The sequence below is a fragment of the Staurois parvus genome, unplaced genomic scaffold, assembly GCF_062004578.1.
Source record: "Staurois parvus isolate SC_StPar_1 unplaced genomic scaffold, SC_StPar_1.0 ptg000120l, whole genome shotgun sequence".
Lineage (NCBI taxonomy): Eukaryota > Metazoa > Chordata > Amphibia > Anura > Ranidae > Staurois > Staurois parvus.
Genome location: NW_028317916.1, coordinates 6,147,760 through 6,166,889, shown reverse-complemented (window position 1 = coordinate 6,166,889; position 19,130 = coordinate 6,147,760). Strand labels below are relative to the sequence as shown.

Here is a 19,130-nt window from a genome sequence, read left to right as displayed (position 1 = left end):
AAAAGCTACAAAAAAAAAAGAATTTGCATGGGTTTGGAACAGCTTTGCCAATTGAAAAAATAAAAAAACAACAACAAAAGCTAAACCTACATGAAATAGTTTTCTACATGAAAATGTTTTACTTTATACTATATTTATTTTAGATTATATTTAAAAAAAACAAAACAAAAACCTTAGCATGGATTTGGAAGGATGTTGCCAACTGCAAAAAAAAAAGCTAAAAAAAAAAAAAAAATTTCCATGGGTTTGGAACAGCATTGCCAATTGAAAAAAAAAAAACAACAAAAGCTAAACCTGCATGAAATAGTTTTCTACATGAAAAGGTTTTACTTTATACCATATTTATTTTTAGATTATATTAAAAAAAAAAAAAACCTTAGTATGGATTTAGAACAATGTTGCCAACTGCAGACAGAAAAAAATTAAATCTACACGAAATAATTTCCTTTACTTCTTAGATTAGAAAATAAAATACCTTTACATGGATTTTGAACGTTCCCAATTTCAAACAGAAAAATAAGCTAAACCTACACAAAATAGTTTTATTTATTTTAAATTGAAAAAAAAATTGCATGAATTTGGAACAATGTTGTCAATTGCAAGCAGAAAAAAATACCTTTAAGAAAGTTTTCTCTGGAGGCAAAGAGCAGACTTAACACATAATGTTTGAATCCACCTAATAAAATATGCCTCTTTGGAACATGCCAAATCCTCAAGTCCCACAAAGAAACAAGGGCGGTCAGCTTGAAATATTTTGACAAACCAGAAGTGAACTTGCAATGGAGATGGAATGAAATATGTTTAACATATTTTAGAGCTGCATGTAAACATGTTTGAGAGCTGTCATTTTCTTTGTTTGGAGACTCCAGATGTGCTTTGGGAAAAAGGCTTTGCTGTTTAGGAAAAGAGTGCTGATACTGGAACTCTCTAATTCTTCAGTGCTAGTCTGCTATGGGACTGAACATATGACCGCAAATTGGACACTTTGCTTATAATTACAACTGTGAGGACCCAGCAGAGAGAAGATGGATCGTTTGGATAAATGTTTAACATCATCTTTTTTTTTTGCAAAGAAAAAAAAACTGCAATCTGGAACATCTATGGACATTTGAAGATAATGAAAGAAATCAAAGGTACCTACATCCAGTTTCCATGCGAGCAAGGGAAAATCGCCATGAATAGGGTCAGGAGGACACAGAAATGACAAAGTCCCAAAGAAGTCCCCTTCTCCATCTCCAGAACATTTATTTTCTCCTGGAGCCTCACTGGAGCTTTTGTTTTGACCTTCCAAGCAGGTACTTATTAATTCAGGCAGTCCTTTACTTCTGATTCTTCAATCATTTCCCTAGAGAATGTTCAATGGATGCTGCTGATGTGATGGATGGTGCAGTCGGTCCAGTCCTTGTACCCCAGGTAAGATCCTTCTCTTTGATTGTAAGTCCTCTCTCCAGGCTCTTCAACTTAGCCTGTTTGGTTACAATGGAATTCCATCTGTGATTGGCCAGTGTTCTGATGAATAACAATGCATGCATCAAGGCAGATCTTATTGGCCAGCTCGTCCATGTAGGGTGGGAGGTGCAGAGGTCTTGTACAGGGTGACAGCTCTTCTATGCGACATCAGAGCCCTGTGCTGCTAGTCTGCGGTCAATGTCTACTCTTACACACAAACCAGCAGTACCTGAGTTAACTATTATTTCATGGATCACACAAACCAGCAGTACCGGAGTTAACAACTATTATTTCATGGATCACACAAACCAGCAGTACCTGAGTTAACAACTATTAATTCATGGATCACACAAACCAGCACTACCTGAGTTAGCAACTGATATTTCATGGATCACACAAACCAGCACTACCTGAGTTAGGAACTATTATTTCATGGATCACACAAACCAGCACTAACTGAGTTAGGAACTATTATTTCATGGATCACACAAACCAGCACTAACTGAGTTAGGAACTATTATTTCATGGATCACACAAACCAGCACTACCTAAGTTAACTATTATTTCATGGATCACACAAACAGCAGTACCTGAGTTAACAACTATTATTTCATGGATCACACAAACAGCAGTACCTGAGTTAACAACTATTATTTCATGGATCACACAAACAGCAGTACCTGAGTTAACAACTATTATTTCATGGATCACACAAACAGCAGTACCTGAGTTAACAACTATTATTTCATGGATCACACAAACAGCAGTACCTGAGTTAACAACTATTATTTCATGGATCACACAAACCAGCACTACCTGAATTAACAACTATTATTTCGTGGATCACACAAGCCAGCACTACCTGAATTAACAACTATTATTTCATGGATCACACAAGCCAGCACTACCTGAGTTAGCAACTATTATTTCATGGATCACACAAACCAGCAGTACCTGAGTTAGCAACTATTATTTCATGGATCACACAAACCAGCAGTACCTGAGTTAACAACTATTATTTCATGGATCACACAAACAGCAGTACCTGAGTTAACAACTATTATTTCATGGATCACACAAACCAGCACTACCTGAATTAACAACTATTATTTCGTGGATCACACAAGCCAGCACTACCTGAGTTAGCAACTATTATTTCATGGATCACACAAACCAGCAGTACCTGAGTTAGCAACTATTATTTCGTGGATCACACAAACCAGCAGTACCTGAATTAACAACTATTATTTGGTGGATCACACAGCACCACATGCATGCAGAGAAATGAGGCTAGCTATGCAGATAAGGGCTGCGCATAATAAAAGTATCAAAAAATGAATGATGATTTCCCTGCATAACATTTGATATGAATGCATGGCTTAGATACCTAGAAAGGAAGCAGCAATAATAAATGCTGATCACTACAGACCCCTCTCTTGCAGTGTGACCTGTGATCCTAATAATAAAGCTGTGCACTGTCACAATGTCACTTTCTGCAGCTCTCCAGGGCCTATGTGCTGTTACCAGTGAGCTGATCTCTGTAGAGGGAGGATATCCGTCCGGACAGGAGAGATTGATTGCAAGCTCTATGTGAGATCCTAGGGAGACTGATCCCCTCTAATCTCCTGCAGACTATTTGAAGTAGTGAAGGCAGTCACCAGCCTCCCGTCACTTTATACAATTAGCTGGTGGAATAAGATGCAGAGCCCACTGAAGGGGTTAGGATAAGGGGAAACACATGTGCAGCATTCTCCTAAGATTCTCTAATGTCTCCTGCCTGTTCACTAAATTCATTTTAATTCTCTGCCTTCCCAGAGCTGCTGCTGAAGTCAAGTGGCAAGGGTTATTACTTTGCTAGGACGAGACTATTGTCTGCAGTCGGGATGGTGTGACAGGATCAAGGTGACAGATGACAGGATCATGGTGATAGATGACAGGAGGGAGCTGATCTGCAGACTAGTCATCTCATCCACGGTGCTCAGACTCAGAATCAGACCGTGGGCTGGCAGGATCATAAAACCATACTACTGCCACCAACCAATTGTCTGTTCTAAGTCTGATGATAGAACCATACTACTGCCACCAATCAATTGTCTGTTCTAAGTCTGATGATAGAACTATACTACTGCCACCAACCAATTGTCTGTTCTTCGTCTGATCATAGAACCATACTACTGCCACCAACCAATTGTCTGTTCTAAGTCTGATGATAGAACCATACTACTGCCACCAACCAATTGTCTGTTCTAAGTCTGATGATAGAACCATACTACTGCCACCAACCAATTGTCTGTTCTTCGTCTGATCATAGAACCATACTACTGCCACCAACCAATTGTCTGTTCTACGTCTGATCATAGAACCATACTACTACCACACACCAATTGTCTGTTTTACGTCTGATCATAGAACCATACTACTGCCACAAACCAATTATCTGTTCTACGTCTGATCATAGAACCATACTATTGCCACACTCCAATTGTCTGTTCTACATCTGATCATAGAACCATACTACTGCCACCAACCAATTGTCTGTTCTACATCTGATCACAGAACCATACTACTGCCACCAACCAATTGTGTGTTCTACATCTGATCATAGAACCATACTACTGCCACCAACCAAGTGTCTGTTCTACATCTGATCATAGAACCATACTACTGCCACCAACCAAGTGTCTGTTCTACATCTGATCATAGAACCATACTACCGCCACCAACCAATTGCCTGTTCTAAGTCTGATCATAGAACCATACTACTGCCTGTGCCAACCAATTGTCTGTTCTAAATCTGATCATAGGATCATAACCCTACTAGTGCCAACCAATTTCCTGTTCTAAGTCTGATCATAGAACAATACAACTGCCATTGCCAACTAATTTTCTGTTCTAAGTCTGATCATAGAAACATATCACTACAAGTGCCAACTTAATTGTTTTAAGTCTGATCATCCAACCTTACTACTAGCAGTGCCAACTAATTGTCTGTTCTAAGTATGAACATAGCATCTTACTACTGCAAGTACCAACTAATTGTCTGTTTTAAGTATGATCATCAAACATTACTACTGCCAGTGCCAGCTAAGTATCTGTTCTATGTCTGATCATATAACCATACTACTGCCAGTATCAGCCAATTGACAGTTCTAAATCTGATCATAGAACTGTACTACTGCCAGTACCAGCCAACTGCCTGTTCTAAGTCTGATCATAGAACCATACTACTGCCAGTACCAGCCAATTTTCTGTTCTAAATATGATCATAGAATCATAACCGTACAAGTGCCAACCAATTGCCTGTTCTAAGTCTGATCATAGAACAATAAAACTGTCAGTGCCAACCAATTGTCTGTTCTAGGTCTGATCATAGAAACATATCACTACAAGTGCCAACTAATTGTTTTAAGTCTGATCATCCAACCTTACTACTACCAGTGCCAACTAATTGTTCTACGTATGAACATAGATCCACACTACTGCCAGTACCAACTAATTGTCTGTTCTAAGTATGAACATAGATCCTTTGACTACTGCCAGTACCAACTAATTGTCTGTTCTAAGTATGATCATTGAGCATTACTACTGCCAGTGCCAGCTAATTATCTGTTCTATGTCTGATCATAAAACCATACTACTGCCAGTGCCAACTAATTGTCTGTTCTATGTCTGATCATAGAACCATACTACTGCCAGCGCCAGTGCCAGCTAATTACTACTGCTAAATAAATAAATAGGTGCAGCGCTAAAGTATAAGTAAGCATATGGTGCCAAATTGCACCCAATATAACAGAAACAGTCAATAGCTGCAAAGGACGTGAAAGCTTGACATGCAGTAGTCAGCAGGAAGTGAATCCTTCTTTGCAATGGCTCAAAGCCAAGCACCACCAGCCGCCCTACCACTTCTGGCTTCCCTTGCAGTACCGCCCATCGCCAGCTGTAGGTGGTGCTTGGCTTTGAGCCATCTGCTCGGTGAGACCCCCAGTGGAAGAGGAGTTGTACTAGAGGCTGGTGTCCGCACAGAGGATCCATACTCCTGACAGGCTGACTGATCTACCTTAAAGGGGACCCTGCAGAGAGCTTATATCTAATGCACTAATTCCTTGTGCATCTGGTGAGTGCGCAATTTATACAGATTGGAGCACGGAGTCACTATTATATTGCAAAGGAGGATTCACTTCCTGCTGACTACTGCATATCAAGCTTTCATGTCTTTTGCACCTATTGACTGTTTCTGTTATATTGTGTGCAATTTGGCACTATATGCTTATTTATACTTTAGAGCTGCACCTATTTATTTATTGATACGTACCAGGTCCAGGATATCCTTGGTTGGTGCAATTGGCAGCTGGACATTTTTTATACATTATTTATACATATGTTATATTTTTATTATATTTGTATTTCATTGTCTAGTTTATAGTATTTTGTGCGCTCGCTATAGACATATGTTTTTTGGGTAATTACTACTGCTACTGCCAGTGCCAGCTAGTTGTCTGTTCTATGTCTACTGCCAGTGCCAGCTAATTATCTGTTCTATGTCTGATCATAGAACCATACTACTGCCAGTGTCAGCTAATTATATGTTCTATGTCTGATCATAGAACCATACTACTGCCAGTGCCAACTAATTGTCTGTTCTAAATATGATCATACAACCTTACCACTGCCAGTACTAGCCAATTTTCTGTTCTAAATCTGATCATAGAATCACCCTACAAGTGCCAACCAATTGCCTGTTCTAAGTTTGATCATACAACCATACTACTGCCAGTGCCAACTAATTGGTTGTTCTAAGTATGGTCATAGAACCTTACTATTGCCCTTACCAACTGTCTGTTCTAAGTCTGATCATAGAACCTTACTACTGCCAGTACCAGCTAACTGTCTGTTCTAAGTCTAATCATAGAACCATACTACTGCCAGTACCAGCTAATTGTCTGTTCTAAGTCTGATCATAGAACCATACTACTGCCAGTGCCAGCTAATTATCTGTTCTATGTCTGATCATAGAACCATACTACTGCCAGTGCCAACCATTTGCCTGTTCTCACAGCATCTGCTTTACTGGGCATACATGATGACTGAATTAGCATTTCTTTTCTCTGATTAACTCATTTGAAACAAAGTATGCTACAAAGGAAAATCAGCTGACCATACACTATATAATCAGATTGTACAGTCTCCCTAAGGCAGGGTTCCCATCTATGCAATTTCCCTGTGGTTGTGTTTGCTGGGGCACAGCAGCCCAATTATTTCCTGCACCTTTTCAGAAAATGTGGCCCACAGGGAAACCACAGTTATCAGTGTGGGGGTGCCATTAGGACTAATGGTACTCCCACACATCTCCTAAACTGCATTATATATTTAGTGTGGGTGTCACACCAATGTGGGCCTAGCCTTAAGTTATGAGGTGCAGCAGACTTTGCCACCCCTTTGATCTGCGGTGCATTTCTTTACAGAGGTGTATGATGGGGTTGTTTTACTAAAGGCAAACAGACTGTGCACTTTGCAGTTGCAGTTGCACTAATTTTTTCCAGAGCTTAGTGAATGTGGTGAAGCTTTACTTTGTAAATAATACCCAATCAGATGAAGAGAAAATAAAAAAAACAGCATTTTAACGTGCACATGATTGTATGATGGAAATCAGCAGAGGTTCACCTCATTCACTCAGCTCTGAGGAAAATGAGTGCAACTGCACTTGCAAAGTGCACAGTCTATTACCCTTTAGTAAATCAACCCAATATGCTACCTCTTTACCACTTGTTTTAAATCAGAAATGCTGCACCACTGTGCAGCAACCATGATCTTTTCGTGCAGTTGCAGGGTGGTTGTGGCATAGCGACAGGGGTATAATTTTTACAGCAGCCACAAAGCATCGCAGCTGTGGCATGTGCACACTCCCATCTGGTTGCCATTGCAGTTTAAATGTGATCTTCACCCTTAAAAATAACCCCCCCCCTTCGGTTACACATTTTTATAAATAGTTTTTTCCTTACTTAGTTTCTTTTACTTGTAGTGGTCTCGGAAAGCATCCCATCCTCCTTCCTCATCTAGGTGAATGATGTGCATTCCCCAATGCCTCCCAGTGAGCCCTACAGTCATTCAAATAATTAAAGGAGGAGGGGGCTGGTCCAGAGGAACATCACTGGGAGGTGGTGCCTGAACCTGGAAGAGTTTGCAGCCTTCCAATGAAATCACATGAGAAGATGTGAGAGTCTGCCTATCTGGATACAAGCTGAATGTATTGTTTAGGACTTTAGGTTGATCTTCATATTACATAGTTTTTGGTAAATCTAATGGTGATCATACACACTTTGTTTTTATTATATGACTGTGATGTGATTAGATCAAAACTATCGAAGAAATCAAATAGGCATAACTTCCCTTCCAATTTAGATTGAATTTAGATTGGATTTGATCAAGGCAGAAAATTATCAGTTGTTTTGCAACCATTGACAGCCCTGAGATGCTTTGGTCATGAATTTGATCATATTTTAATTGATCAGATTAAGAGGTTGCATGGTGGACAGAGAGATGCTATTGATACCTTGCGTTCCTATCTTCCAACTATGAGCTAAATCAATTCCCAATGTATGGCATATTGATTGAATGGGGTGTACACTATAGATTAATTATTTCTATCAGTAGAGATCGATCAGAAAAGAAATTGATCATTCATCATTGCATGTATGGCCACCATAAGGGAGTTCGTATAGTGTATGGCCAGCTTAAGTATTTATTTTTTCTGTCCACACCTTATACAGTTTGATCACACATTCTCTGTGCAATCTCCTTTACACTTACTAAAAATATGTAATATAAGGACAAACCTACAAAATCCATTCTATTTGTATCAAATCAGGTAGGCCCTTCTGCTACATAGTTGATGGTAGATCTAAAGGAGATTGTACAATCAGATTGCATAGTCAGCTTAACCCCCTTCCCTGCCGACAGTACACATATTTAAGACCTCACAGAAGTGGGTCTTTATCCATGATGTATGCATACCTGTCTTTGTGTTGGGAGCGCACCACACAGCACGCTCCCAGCACAGACATTGGGCTCTCATCGAAAACCTCGGGTCTCATACTAACGATCGGGACCAGGGACTCCCAGTTCCTGGTCACCTGATAGCTGTGATAGCTTCTGATTGGCTATCACAGTGATCAGTCACTGCAAAGCCAGCCCATGTGTTTTCTTCCCCCCCCCCCTTCTAGGGGAGAAAGATGTAAACAAATAAAAGTGTCAAAAAATACTTAAAAAAAGAAAAGGTCAGGGTCAGGATTTTTTTTAAATGCATTTTTTAAATTAGTATCAGTATCAGTGTGTTTTAGGTGGGATAAAACAAGCAAACTATGCACAATACATTCTGGACCCTATTATAGGTACAAACAACTAATAATATACAAATATATGGTATTGCTGCATCAGAAGCAGGATAATTTGGGGGCTTTTTTTGGTTGAAATAAACAGCTAAATTAAAAAATAATTTTTTTTTTGCTATTTTGGGACAGTTTTCCTTTGATAATAAAGGAGATATTCATTACCATTTACCAAGAAAGCCCAATTTGTCCTGAAAAAAAGTATAAACCACCTGGATACACAAAGTATTTGCGATACTCTCGACAGTTTTTACTAACGCATGTCAAAGTTGCAAAATTGTGTATTCAGGCATTAACATTTGCTTTACCTTCAATGACTAAGGGTCTAATGGTTCCAGGAGAGTGACTATTGAAGTCAAAAGTCAGCATGACAGCCAGGCAACTAGCTTTTTTAGAAAGAAAGTAAAAGTTCTATCCACAGTATTTCAATCATAATAGATAAAAAGGTTTAGGAACCCCTGGTTTATAGGAATCACGCATATGTTTCTATTCAAGGAGAGATATTAATGTTTATTTTTTGTACATCAGAAAATTGAATTTTTATTATTATTATTATTAATAATAATAATAATAATAATAATGCAATAGAGATGAGCTCAGTGTTGAGTCCAAATGTAAGTTCAAACTGAATATTGGCTGTTCAGATGCTCATCCAGTCACTGAATGTTGATGGCATTTGGTGTGGATGAATATGATAGGTTCTGGCTGTCAATGGTTGCTAAGGAAGCAGTGGGTGCTTGCACCTACCACATCCTTACCAACCGCCGATGTTACCCGGCCTGTTTACTTACATGGTCAGGAATCCCCAGTCACATATAAAAAGTGGGCTGGGAATGCATGGAGAAGGTTACATCATTGCCTAAAAATGGCCATATGCCCATATATGAGCAATAACATTACCCAATTTCAATGAGGTTCGGCTCTACACAATAAATCAATGATAGCAACAACAAGTGAAGCCCTGTTAATATTTCCAATGTATCTGTTCGGCTTAGAGAATCCTATTTGTTACTAAGTCTCGTGGGCTGAGACCTGGGATATCATCCAAACCTCATGAAGTTTGATTAGCCCTGCTCAAATTGAACCCAGGATAGTTTTACGCATTGCTATACATATACAAAAACGGATTAAAGTGGAACTCCGGGCAGATATACAAGACATAAATGAATGCAGCTCTGTGTTCATAATACATCAGGATTTTTTTTTCATAATGCAGGCAGTCTAAGTACCTGAATTGGGTTTGGTTGGTATCAACCTCTTTCAGTTCCAGTACAGCAGAGCTCAGACCTGCCAGGAACTCTTGTTTTCCATATGTCTCTGCTTTCATTATAGGTCAGTGTGCTATATGACTTACCCCTGATTTCACACTTGGACAAACATTACTACACACAGAAGTGGCCATACATCACAAACACTTCCATGACCCAATTTGTTTTACAGCCCATAATTTAGGAAAAGCTGCTGTAGTAGTCTAATTATGTTCATATATTTACCAGCCATAGATACTCTAGCTGCAGTATAAATAAATTATAAGTACAAGGACATATTCACTTACTAACCAATTACAGGTGTACCTCGGTTTAAGAATTTAATGCATTCTCCGGGATGTTTCATATTGCGAAAAATTCATAAACTGAAATGTGGTTCCCATAGGAATGCATTGAAACCCAATTAATCCGTTCTGGAGGTCAGAAAAAGGTAAAAAAAGTTGCTGTCACTATAGGTCAGTGTCGATTTTTAAATGTAATTACCAGCTTTTTTTTTCTTCACTATAGCTCAGAGAATCAGCTGTCACTTTCTCCCCAGATAAAATAAAGTTTCCTTTTAGTTTATTTCCTGGAGTTAAAAGAAACAATGTTTCCTTTTAGTTTGTTTCCTGAGATAAAAAAAACAAAGTATCCTGTAGCACTGGAGAAAGTGACAGCTAATTCTGTGAGCTATAGTGAAGAAAAAAAAAGCCGGCAATTGCATTTAAAAATTGTCACCGACATACACTTCGTATTGTGACAAAAATTTGTAAAAAAGTCGTAACCCGAGGCATTATTTTCAATGGATTTTTATTCGTAAACCGAAAATTACGTTAACCGAAGCATTTGTAAACGGAGGTACACCTGTATTCATTACAAAATACCACATTCAACTTGATGTTTTTCATCAAAATTACTTGGGTGGTGAGGGAGAACCATGAATTAAATAATAGAGCATGCAATTAACATTGTTTATTAATTGATTTTAAATATGCTTTTATCCATAATTTTTTTGTATTCATGCTGACATCAGTTGTAGATAAGCAGGACCCTACACATAGGTAACAGTTATTGACACTCACATTAGAAACTGCGCATCTATTGTGCATTTTTCAATGCAAATATGCTGCATTTGATGTGCATTTTTATGCACATTTACATGTAGCTGATGTGCATCTACATGCAGTTGACATGGCGTTTTTCTATCAGCATTTGTCCTGTGAGGTCACTTCCTTCTTTCTTTCCTCGGGCACATAGAAATGTGCACTGTAAAGCGTTGAAGTGCTTTTGCACGCTTCTACATGCATTTGTTTTGCTTTTATGTGGTGCTAAAAAATGCAGCATGCTGTACTCTTTTTTTCACTGCACTGCAATGGTGTGAACTATGCCCATAGGATAGCCTGCATTTTAGACTGTCTATGCAGTTGGAGAGCATTCCAACTGCACCTCATGTAAATGGGCCTGTAAAGCTGAAATTTAGTGTTTTTTTTTTTTAAATCAGCATCAGGGATGATACTTAGATGAATGAAAAGTGTCCCTTGTGCTGGTGTCTGCTGTGTTCTTCAGGCTGAAATCTCTAGTCATCTGTCCACCCAGGTACCCAGGCAGCAGTGATTTTCTGGTGCTGTGGGGGTTAATATGAGTGACTACACCTGCCAAAGGAACAGACTTTCCATTCATTTACCCATCCTCCATTCATAGAGCACTTTTCATTGGTGCCAGCTATAGTACAGCTTCTATGGATGGAGCAGAGGGGCAGAAAGAACGGGTATAGTTGGCTTTTTTGCAAGTGCCTGTGACAGTTACAGCTATTTGCATTAACACCCTTGCCTCCGGAGAATCAGCACTCCCGTGTTATCCAGGAGGAAGGGTACTAAAGTCTTCAAGGAACAAAGTAGCCATCAGCACACAGAAGTGATGTCCTTAATGCTGTTTAAACAAATTACTAAACTTCAGCTTTATAGCAGAACTATAGGCAAAACTTTTTTAAAATTTTGAACAGAGCAAGGGATGGTTGTAACCCCTGTCATATTTTTTTTTTTTGCCATCTGTATCCCATTGTGGAGATTTCCCTTCACATCCTAACACATAGCCAAACAGGAAGTGAGAGAAAATTATAGGAATTCCTCATTGGAAGATTTCCCTTCTATTTCTTTTGTGGGGACAACCCAAAATTTGGAATTGTGTTTTACTTTTCAATGATAGCGGTAAACAGGACAAACGGAGAGGATGAATCTTCCTAAATGGGGCACAGACAGCAATAAAACCTAACAAGTGTTCTAATCCCTCTCCACTCTGTCCAAAACTAAAAAAAGTTTTGCCTTTGGTTATATGTAGTTCTACTGCCTTAAGAGTTGCTGAGTTTTTGGGTCCCCCTATAGTCCTGAACAGCCAGGCAATATGCATTTTCCATTCAGACGTGTACCATGAGACAGAAACCAGTCATTGTGCTTTGTTTTGAAGTGTTATTAGGGGTTTGGAACTTGGATAGGGTAATGGGTGTATGGGATGCCCAAGGGACTAAGACTGGGATGCCATTAACACTGATGTGCGTGTAAAGACAGGTGTCCCAATACTTTTGGCAATATAGTGTATATTATTATTATTATTATACAGTATTTATAAAGCGCCAATAGTTCGCTCAGCGCTGTACATTACAAAGGGGGACAGAACATGTGACAGAGCAACAACAATACAATGCAAAATATGAGGGGATCGAGGGCCCTGCTCTTTCGAGCTTACAACCTAGGAGTATATACAGAATAGCAAACAAGTACATGAAGTACCCCCCCTCAAGGGAAATCCTTCATGATGTACAGAAATCTTCTTCTTGGTTGTGTATCAGGGAGACCGCTGTCCTGGAACCTGCAGAAAAGTAGATAAGAAAGAACAAGAATAATGCAGTACTAGCACTAGCTAGCTAACTACATAATATTGCAACATTATTTGGGGAGGAGCCCCTCACAAAGAGACAACAAAGACCTAGTGGTTTCTTAAGACACTCCCAGACCAGCCTGTCTGGAAGTAGCAACAATGAAGTCTGGTTTAGTCCCTATGAAAAACCACTGACAAAACCCAGCTGTGGTAGGCGTCCCCTTTAAAAGTAGTGCTTGGGGCTGGATAGCTTAAAGGTGGAGCCATCAGGCCTATGAGCCAAAATAGAGTAGGTTCCCTTAGGCCTTTCAGCCCTCACAACCACCAATCTATCTTTTTAGATGGTCCAACCTCTGCCTCACTCCTCCTTAATTTCCCAAGCAGCTGTGATGTAGGGTCCCCTCAAAGGCTTGGGGACATGCAAATAGTACCACTCTTGCCTGGAATCATAGATGATGTCCATGACACTCTGAGGAACATAGGGGTAGTCCCATCCCAACTCCAGAGCCACTTGTTGCTGTATTAGCCTCTGGAACCTCTAGAACTGAGGTAACTTGTCCTTGCTTCCCAGTATTTGATAGAAACAAGAATTAGGGGCCCTGCGAACCAGCATTTGACATTCCAAGTTCTTGGCTCTGGTTCTAGACTGGGGGACAGTGAATTCAGGACCCAACCGAGTGGGTATGTGGAAAGGCTCAGTACTTTGGGAAGGTCCGGCAGTTTCTGGGGTGTTTGAGCTCCCTGAAGGCCCTGTCAAGGAGTTATAGTCCTCTGTGGTATCCACCCCACTCCCACACCTCTTCAAAGCCAGTCCTTGACCTTTGTTTTGAAGTTTTATTAGGGGTTTAGAACTTGGATAGGGTAAGGGGTTTATTGGATGCTGAAGGGAATGGCAACTGAGGGCAAACTTCCTGAAATATATTACAAGTCTTTACACAGAAATCCTCTTCTGGAGATCTAGCCATCAAAACATCGATGATGTCCATGAGCATCTGGGGAACATAGGGGTAGTTCCATTCCAACTCCAGAGCCACTCGTTCCTGTTTTAGCCTCTGGAACCTCGAGAACTGAGGTAACTTGTCCTTGCTCCCCAGTCCTGGATAGACACAAGGATTAGGGACCCTGCAAACCAGCATTTGTAATGTCCTGTTTTTGGCTCTGGTTCTAGGCTGGGGGAAAGTGAATTTAGGACCCAACCGAGGGGGTATGTGGACAGGCTCAGTCCCTTGGGGAGGTCGAGCAGTTTCTGGGCTGTGTATGCTTCCTGATGGCCCTGTCAAGCAGTCATAGTCCTCCATGGTATCCCCTACTCCCACTCCTCTTTGAAACTAGTCCTTGACCTCCTTCCTAGGCTCCTGCACCTCAACCCCACTCTTCTTCCTCCTCCGTTCTACTTCTCTCCTGCTCCTCCTACTGAGCAGGCTAACTTACCCTCAAGGATTGTCCTGGCCCCTTGCCAGGCCCCCTGTTGGGGAATTGGCAAGGGTCTGTCAAGAGTACAAGCCAGCCACTCCTCAGATTCACCCACTGCCTCTAGACCTTCACCTCCAAATCTCTAGAGTAGGGGTAAATTCCAGATGGGCTGGCCTGCAGAGCCTCTCAGCCCTGACCCAAATTTAACCTCCTGACTATCACACCCAGGATGCTACTCAACCCTCCTCTCTGACAATCAGGATCTTAGCTCACCCTAGCTAACTATGAAGGTGCTACATATACTTTAAGGCTAGGTTCATCCATCGCAAATCGCTTTTTAGAACACGGCTAAGAGGCAACTGACAAATCTTTTTATGCAGTGCAAGCACAAGCCAAGTGTTTAATTTGCGGTTGCAATGCGGCACCATTGACTTTAATGGCTGAGTTTGACAGGCGGTGTAATGTGCTGTTTTTTTGTAAGAAAATTGCAAACATGTAAATGTTTAGGGAATTGTATTTTCCTAAGTAGCATCACTACATTGTGGCCTTATTTAAATTGCTTTAGTTTGGACACATTGAGATAGCTACTTTCGAAACTGAATATAATTCCCTGAGTGATTAAACAATGTTTAATATGCCATAGCTCTGAGAGTCTCTAAATTGGCACACATATAGCACTGGATAAATTAAGGGCAGGTTTGCCTGGAGGGAGCCCTCTTTAAAGGCACAAGGACACTTTGGACATCCAGCAAAAGCACAAGCCCCGGAGGAGGGGGGTTCTGCTTCCAGGCTGGATTCTGGAAACTGAGGAGAAGCTGAAAGAGGGAGCTCTATTGCTCTGCAGTTCACCGGGGAAGGAGAGCCTGCAAAGCTTGGAGAGAAACCAGCCCAGCTAGAAGGACTGAAAGCAGTTCTATCCTCAGCTGCAGGACAAGAACAGTGGCAAGTCTTCAGGGGACAGTTCATAGCTTACCCAATTCCTTGTCCTGTGATAAGATACCGTAGCCAGGTGGGGTGAATATCTGTGCACTAAGGGGACAAAGAGCTTCTACAAGTTGTCACATTGCTGAAAATCCACTCAGGAGATTCAGGAGACACCAAGCTCACAGAAGGGGAGTACTCCACTGTGGACTATGATGATTCAAATGTTTGTCATTTTTTTAGTGTGCGAGAGCAGGAAACTGTTCTCATTCTACTGTTTATTCAATCAAATTGGGTATCCCATAACCCCTTTACCCTATCCAAGGTGAACTTCCTAATAAGCACTAAAAACAATCCAAGCCCATGGACTGTTTCTTGTGTCTGAGAAATGCGTGTTGCCTGGCTGTGCTGGAAAAAAGGGGGACCCAAAACCAGCGGCTCCCAAGAGGGTAGCACTACACACGCAACTGTCCCTCTTGCATTTCCCACAATTTGCAGTTGTCAGCTTTGCTATCAAACTTTCACAGATACATAACATGGGCAATAGCTGGAGGAATGGCAAGTTATAGATTTCCAGATCCAGTGATGATTTCAAAGGACAATATGTGATCTAATACTACTAGCCAGTATAAAAAAATGCACTGGTTTGCAGTAGCAATGGCACTAACAACCACACAATGGGGTTTATTTACTAAAACTGGAGAGTACAGCTTGGTATAGAAACCAATCAGCTTCTGTTTTTTTTTGTGAAAGCTTAATTGAAGAAGATGAAGTTAGAAGCTGATTGGCTACCATCAGGTTTAGACTGGGACAAAAAATAAGCCTGGGCACTTTGGACTGAGCAGCTCAAAGCCCGGGGACCCTTTCCTTGGAACCCAGTGGTGGAACACCAGGGAACAGTCGCAAGAGTGACCTTTGAGAGCGACCCTGGTAATTCCGCCACTAGTGTCAGTTTTTATTTGTAATTTTTCACAATGTTATATTTTATAACTTTTTTTGTAGGTGAGAAAAAAAGAAAGAAAGAGGAAAAGAAAGAAGGAAGAAAGGAGGGAAAAAGAGAGAGAAAGAGGGAAAGAGAGAAAGAAAGAAAGAAAGAAAGAAAGAAAGAAGGGAGGGAATACCCTTTCATGGGAGCCTGGTGGCGGAACGCCAGGGCCCAGTTGCAAGAGCGACCTTTGCAACCCTGGTAGGTTTTTATTTTTGTAATTTTTCACAATTTTATATTTTATTATTTTTTTTATTTTTTTTTTTGGGCGAGAAAGAAAGAGGGAAAGAAAGGAGGGAAAGACAGAGGGAAAGAGAGAAAGGAAAGAAAGAAAGAAAGAAAGAAAGAAAGAAAGAAAGAAAGAAAGAAAGAAAGAAAGAAAGAAAGAAAGGAGGGAGAAGGTAGGGAAAGAGGGAAATAAGGTAAGAGGGAAAGAAGGGAGGGAAAGAGGGAAAGAAGGTAAGAGGGAAAGAAGGGAGGGAAAGATGGAAAGAAAGAGGGAAAGAAAGAGGGAAAGTAGGGAGGGAAAGATGGAAAGAAAGAGGGAAAGATGGAAGGAAGGAAGGAAGGAAGGAAGGAAGGAAGGAAGGAAGGAAGGAGGGAAACAGGAGACAGAGAGAGAGAGAGAGAGAGAGAGAAAGAAAGAAAGAAAGAAAGAAAGAAAGAAAGAAAGAAAGAAAGAAAGAAAGAGACATGTAGAAGGAGGATAAGACAGAAAGGAAGAAGAGAAACAGGAGAAAGAGAGAGAAATAAAGAGAGATGTATAGAACGAGGGAAGGAAGGAAAGAATGAAAGAAAGAAAGAAAAAGAAAGGAGAGGAAGAAAGAAAGAAAGAAAGAAAGAAAGAATTGAGGGTAAGAAGGTAAGAGGGAAAGAAGGTAGGGAAAAAGGGAAAGAAGGTAAGAGGGAAAAAAGGGAGGGTAAGAGGGAAAGAAGGGAGGAAAAGAGGGAAAGAAAGAGGGAAAGAAGGAAGGAAGGAAGGAAGGAAAACAGGAGAGAGAGAGACATATAGAAGGAGGGTAAGACAGAAAGGAAGAAGAGAAACAGGAGACAGAGATAGAGAGAAGAGAAATAAAGAGAGTTGTATAGAACGAGGGAAGGGGGGAAGAAGGAAAGGAAAGAAAGAAAGAAAGAAAGAAAGAAAGAAAGAAAGAAAGAAAGAAAGAAAGAGAAAAAAAAGAGAAATGAGAGACAGAGAGAAAGGTAGAAAGAAAGGAGAGATAAAGAAAGGAGAAAAACAGGAGACAGAGAGAGTAAGAAAGAAAGAGAGGGAAAGAAAGAAAGGAAGAAAGAAAGAAAGAAAGAAAGAAAGAAAGAAAGAAAGAAAGAAAGAAAGAAAGAAAGAAAGAAAGAAAGAAAGAAAGAAAGAAAGAAAGAAAGAAAGAAAGAAAGAAAGAAAGAAAGAAAGGAGGGAGAAGGTAGGGAAAGAGGGAAATAAGGTAAGAGGGAAAGAAGGGAGGGAAAGAGGGAAAGAAGGTAAGAGGGAAAGAAGGGAGGGAAAGAAGGGAGGGAAAGATGGAAAGAAAGAGGGAAAGAAAGAGGGAAAGAAGGGAGGGAAAGATGGAAAGAAAGAGGGAAAGAAAGAGGGAAAGAAGGGAGGGAAAGATGGAAAGAAAGAGGGAAAGATAGAAGGAAGGAAGGAAGGAAGGAAGGAAGGAAGGAAGGAAGGAGGGAAACAGGAGACAGAGAGAGAGAGAGAGAGAGAGAGAGAGAAAGAAAGAAAGAAAGAAAGAAAGAGACATGTAGAAGGAGGATAAGACAGAAAGGAAGAAGAGAAACAGGAGACAGAGAGAGAAATAAAGAGAGATGTATAGAACGAGGGAAGGAAGGAAAGAATGAAAGAAAGAAAGAAAAAGAAAGGAGAGGAAGAAAGAAAGAAAGAAAGAAAGAAAGAAAGAAAGAAAGAAAGAAAGAATTGAGGGTAAGAAGGTAAGAGGGAAAGAAGGTAGGGAAAAAGGGAAAGAAGGTAAGAGGGAAAAAAGGGAGGGTAAGAGGGAAAGAAGGGAGGAAAAGAGGGAAAGAAAGAGGGAAAGAAGGAAGGAAGGAAGGAAGGAAGGAAAACAGGAGAGAGAGAGACATATAGAAGGAGGGTAAGACAGAAAGGAAGAAGAGAAACAGGAGACAGAGATAGAGAGAAGAGAAATAAAGAGAGTTGTATAGAACGAGGGAAGGGGGGAAGAAGGAAAGGAAAGAAAGAAAGAAAGAAAGAAAGAAAGAAAGAAAGAAAGAAAGAGAAAAAAAAGAGAAATGAGAGACAGAGAGAAAGGTAGAAAGAAAGGAGAGATAAAGAAAGGAGAAAAACAGGAGACAGAGAGAGTAAGAAAGAAAGAGAGGGAAAGAAAGAAAGAAAGAAAGAAAGAAAGAAAGAAAGAAAGAAAGAAAGAAAGAAAAGAGGGAGAAGGTAGGGAAAGAGGGAAATAAGGTAAGAGGGAAAGAAGGGAGGGAAAGAGGGAAAGAAGGTAAGAGGGAAAGAAGGGAGGGAAAGAAGGGAGGGAAAGATGGAAAGAAAGAGGGAAAGAAAGAGGGAAAGAAGGGAGGGAAAGATGGAAAGAAAGAGGGAAAGATGGAAGGAAGGAAGGAAGGAAGGAAGGAAGGAAGGAAGGAAGGAAGGAAGGAAGGAAGGAAGGAGGGAAACAGGAGACAGAAAGAGAGAGAGAGAGAGAGAGAGAGAGAGAGAAAGAAAGAAAGAAAGAAAGAAAGAAAGAGACATGTAGAAGGAGGATAAGACAGAAAGGAAGAAGAGAAACAGGAGACAGAGAGAAATAAAGAGAGATGTATAGAACGAGGGAAGGAAGGAAAGAATGAAAGAAAGAAAGAAAAAGAAAGGAGAGGAAGAAAGAAAGAAAGAAAGAAAGA

General features: G+C 40.4%; 1 protein-coding gene and 1 long non-coding RNA gene across 2 annotated transcripts in view; one reads left to right on the top strand and one right to left on the bottom strand.

Annotated features, from left to right (window-relative positions):
* WNT16 (Wnt family member 16) overlaps window positions 1-1,683 on the bottom strand; it is a 43,198-nt gene extending 41,515 nt beyond the window's left edge. The window contains exon 1 of the mRNA XM_089672111.1: window positions 1,142-1,683. Within this exon, the coding sequence (XP_089528237.1) occupies window positions 1,142-1,233 (92 nt within the window). The 5' untranslated portion in view covers window positions 1,234-1,683. The remainder of the gene's footprint in view (window positions 1-1,141) is intronic.
* On the top strand, window positions 951-16,398 carry LOC149467177 (uncharacterized). The gene is made up of 2 exons (XR_016311999.1): window positions 951-1,413; window positions 16,292-16,398. It is a non-coding gene; the product is annotated as an uncharacterized LOC149467177 (long non-coding RNA).
* The last annotated feature ends 2,732 nt before the right edge of the window (window positions 16,399-19,130 follow it).